Genomic DNA, 7,647 nt, shown 5'->3' with positions numbered 1-7,647 from the left:
CAACGACAGCACACAGTGGGGCATTCGTATTCACTCTCTCTTTTGCTCGTGCCGGAACGCGCGCGCTACGTTCGGTGAAGGTGGTTCTGGTGTTTCGATTTCAGTATGTACCTGGTACGACTGAATCCCCCGCCCCAATCGGGGACGCCGGGCGCTTATAATCACATTTTTCTTCAATACGACACAGCGCATTGCCCGCATGTCGACAGAAAAAAGGGATACGCCCGAGGGATGGGATGATGAGCGCACAAACGCTCCAGGAATGCCGTGGAGCGCGTTGCAGCATACACGTTGCAGTTCCCGATTGCAAACCGGGATTTAGAATGGCAGTGTATGTGTGTGTGTGTATGAGTGCATTGTGCATCGAAAGAAAGGGCTTATTAAATTCCACTGCAACCTGTTATGGACTAATTACGGAATGGAGTGGAATCGGTGGAAGACAAAAAAATTAGCTACCTAAGCTGCACAACACGGTCTAATTACATCGCAGCGGAGTAAAAGGGCGGATCAGAAAACATTTTTAAAACATTCATTAGCTAAGCATTACTTAATTGTTAATAGCCGTGGCCTTTCTTTCCATTTCATTTACTACAAAAGCTCATGCTTCATTGGTATCACACCGTCCTGAGGTTTTACTTTTATTTTTAGCAGTAGCGGATAGATGCATCGGAGTGTCCTCGGATGGAAGAAAATCATAAAGAAGGTTAATAAAAAACAAAACAAAAAAACCCTGTACATAGAAAGCTTCTCTATTGGTGCAAATTAATTGTTTTTTATATTTTGTTTTCCTTTGCCACATCAGAAGGGTGCAAATACATTCCTCTCTCTCATCTCGCGCCTTATACACCGTTTGTCTCACTTATAGTGATCGTCCGTTATTGCAATTCAGAAAGCATTTCCTCCTTCTTTCTTCATTTGTGTTAATGAAATGATAACAAAGTGTGCTGTGCCTGAAATCTAGCTTGTTTTTAAACCGCATAAGTGCCTGTGCCTTTGCTGCCATGAATGATCGACGACAGTGCCGTTAGCGTAATGTGCGTTTAAACTCATAAGGACAGGGACAGAGACGTGAGCTTTCACAAAAGGGAATGGGATGAACCAATGGGAATGTAAATGGGAGTCAAGGGATGGATACGACACACTCTAAACACACACATATATGCGGATGTGCTCTGCTCACAGTACATTGTGCTTATACGATCACTCTACACTATTAGCAAACTACAAACGGGGGAGGGGGGCTCTTTCTATTCCTTCTCTCCTCTCACCTTACCTCAAACATCAACAGCAAACAACAACATCAACAACTAATCACGGATATTAAAGGTAAAAACGCACTGTCTCAACCACAATCAACCAGCTGGCCACAAAGGGAAGCTAAAATACATACACACACTGGGCTGATTCACGCGATTGCCACAAATAAAAGTGTGCCGTGTGGCATGTGGGAGAGAGTTCGGGGTGCAAGGGAGAGGTGCAAAACGGTAAAGGTTGTTGGTGCAGACTAAACACGTTTTTTTGTTCTAAGCACGGCTAGGCGCGTGCATTGCTTTTGCTATGATTCTACTATCTGTTTTCCCCACATTTTCTCTCTCTCTCTCTTTCTCTTACTGTACGCTACTCACACACTATACAGGTCTGTTTCTTGTTGCTGTTTAATGGTTGTATGTCTATTTAGCATGATTCTTGTCTCTTTTTATGCGTTGATGGCTACGAAATTACGATCGTTGGTGATTTGGTGATACCAAACTCGTCACTGATGCTTATGATTTACAGGGTTTTCCAGTGGGTTTCTCATAGTTGTGCGACACTTCTCTTGTCTCTTTCCTATGGGAAGTGAACTTCATATGATGGAAATTGGACTCTATTGCATCCTATTTGGACAGGCTCCTTGGAAATTCATATTGGATTTGTCCAACAAGGGTGCTATAGAGTCCAATTCCCATTACATTATGTTCATTTCACGTAAGAAAGAGTCAATACAGTGTCTCACAGCTATGAGAACTCCTCAAAAACCCTGTATGATGATATCTGTGCTTGCATTAGGAATGGTTTCCTCTAACACTTACTTAATCTTTTTCCTCTCTCTAGCGTGCTCTTCACTTCACGCACGCACGTACTGATACGAACAATTTTACTAGAAAAAAGGCACATCTTGGATATAGTTACGGTTCTTTTTTGTTTAGTTTTGTTGTAAAAAGCGTCTGTTTGCTGTTTTCTTTTCGAGTTTAAAAACCACACTCTTCGCGGTTCCTTTATCTTTTTACTTCTTCGTTTCCTTTCGATTCCTTGTAAAGAGACACCAAAAACTGTACCATTCTTCCCACCAACATCCTCCCATGTTTTTGGCAAATGGATTGTGCTTTTTTTCTTCTGTTTAATTCCTCCAGTTTTTACTAACATATTAAAATATAGTTCTGTCTTTTGAAAATTCACTATGTTTACTATATGGCGGGACCGGTTGTTTTTTTTTTCGTTTAATGTTGCTTCCGTTGTGTAAAAAACGTGATTCGGAGGTGTGTTTTTTTTTGTAAAACTTGTCATTGAGAGTAAAGGGAGTGAAAAACGGGTGTTTTGGTTGGAAAAGTAAAACTCGGTAGGGATGTGGAACCGATCGTTGCCTTTCGTTTTGTCTAAATGCCTGTGTTAAAACATCCCTTTTCCTTTGTCACCCTGTACCTTTTTTTTCTCCTGCTACCTCTTTCTCTCTCAATCTATCTCGCGTAGCGAACTCGGTGGAAAATGTTCAATAATAACGACCTGTATAGGGGTAGCAATTAAATATAGTTACAGTAATATCCCATTTTTGCTCTAAATTCCTCTCTCTCTCTGTCTGTCTGTTCTCTCTTCTGCCATTCTGACCACCTTCTCTCATAGAGTGATTCAAAGAACGGATAATAATCCTTCCTTCCGATTGCTTCGTTGGCGTTCTGCGTTTCCCCCCTCAAACGCTCTCTCCGGATTCGAAAAGGGGTTGGTAACGGTTGTGGCGTTACCACCTGATTGCATCTTCTCCACTGATGTTGGACTGCATCAGCGTCGTCAGTTGATTCCAATGTTAGTTTTGGAACCCATCGTTGCCTTATAACCCTACTTATGTTTCATCGCATTTTCGCGACTCGTCAAAATGTTGTACGCACAGCCCAATGCCCACGATATTTCGTGTCCGTCAATCTTTTTATACAGCTGAAAAAGGTAGGCCAGCAAATAAAAAACAAACACATTATAAATCACAAACCGAGATGATGTGTGAGTCGACTAAACAAGTTCTTACCTTCAGGGGCGTTTTTGCCTTCAGTCCGTAACCCTCTTCGAGCAGCGTCGAGATGAAGACCAAATCCACACACATGAACGGTTGGTCTGCGTTCGCTTCCGCGCAAACCTCGCGCGATTTGCTCACAAACTCGCCCACCGTCGTCTCGCCACCCTGCATGGGATCTAGAAAGGAGTATAACAGAGCGACATTAAAATTTACGCTCACCGTAATAAATCATCACCAGAACAAAACCCCAACCCCTTTCTTACCAACAAGCCCCGTCTCGATCGCACGATCAAAGAAGTAGCTGAAGGCCGATATTTCGTGCTGCTTCAGCGTGACCGGCTTCGGCTTGAGCGTCGGCAGCAGCTTCTGCTTTACGATCGACGCGCACAGCTCGTAGTCGACCACGGGGTTCTCGGCCGTCGCCTTCGGATTGTCCTTCCCGCTAATGTAGTACTGGCCCGTCCCGTATCGGAACAGCTTCTCGTGGATGATCGGATTCACGCACTCGCTCGACAGCTTGGTCTGGTTTTCGGCCGCCCGGTGCGTAAACACCGCGTGCCGTATCGCGTGCAGCCCCGCCCCAAGGTAGCTGTTCGTGAACACCTCCACGTACGAGCTGAACGTGGGCACCCGGTGCATGTATTCCTTGTACAGCGGCGTCTGCGAGACGTCGCGCGGCGCAAACGTAACCTGCGTGCTGCCACCGCCGAGATCCAGCGCCGCCACCGTGTTGCGCCCGGTCAGCTTGCCGAGCAGGAAGTTAACCGTGAACCAGGAAAAGATGCCCTCGTCCGTACCGTCCATGATCTCCACCGACTGCGCGTTAACCAGAAAGCCGGACGATTTGAACAGCTCGCGGCAGGCAGCGAGCAGTGCTTCCGCTTGGGCAGGCGGGAGCAATCGCAGCCCGGCCGTCGCCTTCAGCACCAGCGGTGTCTGGGACAGCTTCGCCTCCGGCACCACGCGCTTGGCAAGGTCGAGCAGTTTGCCGATGCTGGCCGCCCCTTCCTCCGGCCGGCCCGCAAACGCCGACAGGCCCGGTTTCGACTGCTCGAACAGCTCGTAGTCTAGCACGAGCCGCCCGTCCAGTGTGCCGTGGTGAAACTCGAACGCCAGCACGCGGCTCCCGGTCGAGCCGGCATCGATCACGACGGCGTAGATTTTCTCATGGTATCCGAGCCGGCCCGCAATGCCGTCGATGATCGGATGGAACGAGTCGGTGTACGCGCCGAGCAGGAAGATGAGCAGCGACGCGCTAACCACGAGACAGATGAAGGAAAAGCGCAGATTGCTGCCGCCCGGTCCACCGCCGCCCTTCGAGCCGCCCTTGCGCCTCGAGCCGGCCGGTGGCTGTGTGCGTTCGGACGAGTCTTGCTGTTGCAGCTGCAAGGAGGGAAGCAAAAAAAAACAAAAGCTATTAGTATCAGTATAAACACACAAATGAGGGAGTAGGGCTATTTGTTTTTTTTTTTTTTTTTTTTTTACTAAGCACCCGGATGAGAAGTCCGGGCTCAAGGTAAAGGCATCGACGCTTCTACACAAAACGTGCAACTCATTCAATTGAAGCCGAAGTTGCCTAATCATCGTCTTCCTCACCCCACCAAGCCCCTTCCCCAGCTCACAATCGGCACCATTATCATCACGAACGTAGCACAATCATAGCAAGCCAACGGTGACAAGTGGTCGCGATGGACAGATGAGGGTGATAGTGTGGGGTGGGGTGCGGAAGGTTCGGATCGCGAAGATTCCCCTAACAAAGCAACCTAGGGTTTTTTTGTTCTTTTTTGCAGACATATCTTTGCAGGCGTATTACTATTTACCAGTTCGTACTCGAATCCCATCCTGGCTGGAGGGTGCTGCTGGCGATAGAAGACTTGCTGGGCTATCTTATCTAAAATTCAACAAAAAACCATAACCCTTCACCGCACCCCCGCGGGTGCATCGTTTGCAGTCCCCTCCTCCCCCTTCGGTTCGTTGGTTCGGTGGACCGGAGTAGTGTTGGCATTCAGAGGAGTTCGATGAGGCAAATCCACTGTCTACGAGTAGATCTTTTTCCGTTCAGCCTGTTGCAGCATCCGACACAGAACATTCAAGACTGTGCATCCAACTGGTGGGTGGTGGGTATGTTGCAACAGTCGACCCACAGCACTGACCGGAGGGAAAATGGCACACTTCGTAACACACGGAACGGAAACTTTTCTTTATGACCGAACGATGTGTGTGTGCGGGGGGACACAAGGGAAAAACTTTCCCGCCGCGAACGAACAACAAAAAGGAGGAAACACTCGCACGCTTTCTAGCTACTTCCACGCACTACAATACACGCGTGCCACACAGCCACAGCAGCCTTTTGCTTACATTTTCCGAGACCATTTTTGACGTTTCTTCGTCACCTGCGCGAAAACCCCCGGGCAGCCGCAGAACAGGGACCGATGCGGTGCGGTGCGGAAGCAGGAAAAAGAGAAAGAAAGAAAACTCCATCACTCGCTTACCTTCCGGTTTCGTAGGTTTTGGTTCGCTGTAGGCATTTTGCTGCGCTGGTGTGTTATGCGATCCGGCACGGTAAAAAGGCACTCGGTGTGTGTGTGTTTTGGGGGACGAGCGAACGGACACAGAATCCGGTCAGCGTTTGGCAGACGTTCGGACGGGTCCACAGAGAGAGAGAGGGAGAGGGAAACGAAAAACGGTGCGGCCTTGCCGTGTACGACGAGCCGACTTCAATTACGCACGGCAACGAAAGGGCAAAACAAAAAGCGGCTCGCCTACCCGTTGAACAACACGGGGGACGGTGCTGTCTCGTTTTCCGGGCGGTTGTAGACCAGCGAACAAAATTTGACAGCTCAGCGTGTCATTGAATTAACATACAACAATTCGAACTGTCTGTTGAACAGAACCAAACTCCGTATTAATTGTAAGCGTTTGGAATGACATTGTAGGCAAAGCTACCCTTTTTTACCCTCGTTCGAAAAGCCAAAATGCTTACCTCGCGGTGGTTTTGCTGCCTGCCAAAGGGTTGAGCCTCATTTTCTGATGAAATGATTTTGGTAGTGTGCGATGAATGTGTTTGGATCTGCGGGTTGGTTTGCTGGAAAGGAAAGAAAACCAAAAATATGTATTCAAACTGGGAAGGGAGTAAAAAAGTAGAAACTCTAAGAACAGAATGGAAATGCCTTTTCACTTGTTGCTATAGAATGTTAAAGCTAACAGAGTGAAAACCCATTTAGATTTAGTTCTAAGTAAAATCGTCGAGATAACTTCGTAAAAAATATGTTTCAATTACCTACCATCTTCAAAGCTTTCAATTTATTTCGTTAAACATGTTATTGACCACAGCATACACACACTACCAAAACTAAATACTAAATTTGGGTTTATAATTTTTTTTTTTACTTTTTATTATACTGAAGGCTTACGATAAAAACACAAAAGATGTTCTTTGTTTGAACTCTGAAGCTGGAATGAAAACATGTGTTACCCCTTCGAAGTTTGACAACTGAAAGACCGCTGCCAAACACGTCGACAAAACAGAAAATTGACAGATGAAAAGACACAACGTAACACATCGTAACGCTTATTTTTAACGAACGATCAGGTCGCTGTCAGACACGCCGAAAATTATCAGCATAATGAAAAAGTTGAATGATGAAATGTAAAGCATTCTAACGCTATATTTTTTTTCGGCCGCCCCATCGGCGAGCCGTTTGACTTTCTTCTGTGTTCTCTTCAAAATTGAAGAAAACAAAACATTTTTTTTGTTAAAAAAAAAACAAGCGTTATTTTTCGGTTGTCAGTTTTGTTTCGTCATTGTGTTTTTTTCAGTCTGTCTGTAAGCGACTTTATACCTGATAGAGCGAAAACATCTGTTGATTTTGTGCACTGAGTGAGATTGCAGCTCAGATTGCTGCCAAAATTACAACTGCATGGCGCGACTTTTTTATTCGAGGATGAATTCAAGGAATTTAATTTTTCAAATCTCTCTGTAGTGGCTAGATGAGGTAATTTGCATTTTGGATCATTATAAGACATTTTAACTTAACTGATAATATTTTTTGTTGCTCTTTTTTTCTTGTCTTATCTCATGCCCACTCATCTTTGAATTCTTGTGTTTGCTTTATTTCTCATTCTCTTTATCGCTCTCTTTTTTCTTCTACCTCTTAGATACTATAATATCTACTCTTTCCGTCCCTTGAATTTCCCATCGATTAGCGTACGATCGTATCAGTAAATTCCTATTCATGGGATCATAAATATCCCAAAAATACCCTAATCTCATTTACTCTAGCAACCTTGGCCTTCGTTTCCCAATTTGCTACTTGGGCCGCGCCGCACAGCTGTCATCGCAGCAGGCAGATTAAAAAAATCACACACATACTCACGCAACCATA

The 7,647-nt window shown here is 45.8% G+C and overlaps 1 protein-coding gene across 2 annotated transcripts; it reads right to left on the bottom strand.

The window, feature by feature from the left end:
• Nucleotides 1-604: 604 nt before the first annotated feature.
• On the bottom strand, nt 605-6,021 carry LOC120955698 (ectonucleoside triphosphate diphosphohydrolase 5). 2 transcript variants are annotated; one of them, XM_040376785.2, is made up of 4 exons: nt 5,755-6,021; nt 3,526-4,645; nt 3,275-3,438; nt 605-3,186 (listed from the first exon to the last, which is right to left on the bottom strand). In XM_040376785.2, exons 1-4 carry the CDS (start codon nt 5,788-5,790, stop codon nt 3,091-3,093), a joined length of 1,416 nt encoding a protein of 471 aa, XP_040232719.2. In that variant the 5' UTR covers nt 5,791-6,021; the 3' UTR covers nt 605-3,090. The 2 variants fall into 2 exon arrangements, with proteins under 2 accessions (XP_040232719.2, XP_040232720.2); XM_040376786.2 differs by lacking the exon at nt 5,755-6,021 and adding an exon at nt 5,083-5,642.
• Nucleotides 6,022-7,647: the final 1,626 nt, after the last annotated feature.

The sequence above is a fragment of the Anopheles coluzzii genome, chromosome 3, assembly GCF_943734685.1.
Source record: "Anopheles coluzzii chromosome 3, AcolN3, whole genome shotgun sequence".
In the NCBI taxonomy this organism is placed as follows: Eukaryota; Metazoa; Arthropoda; class Insecta; order Diptera; family Culicidae; genus Anopheles; species Anopheles coluzzii.
This window is presented reverse-complemented; position numbering and strand designations above follow the sequence as displayed.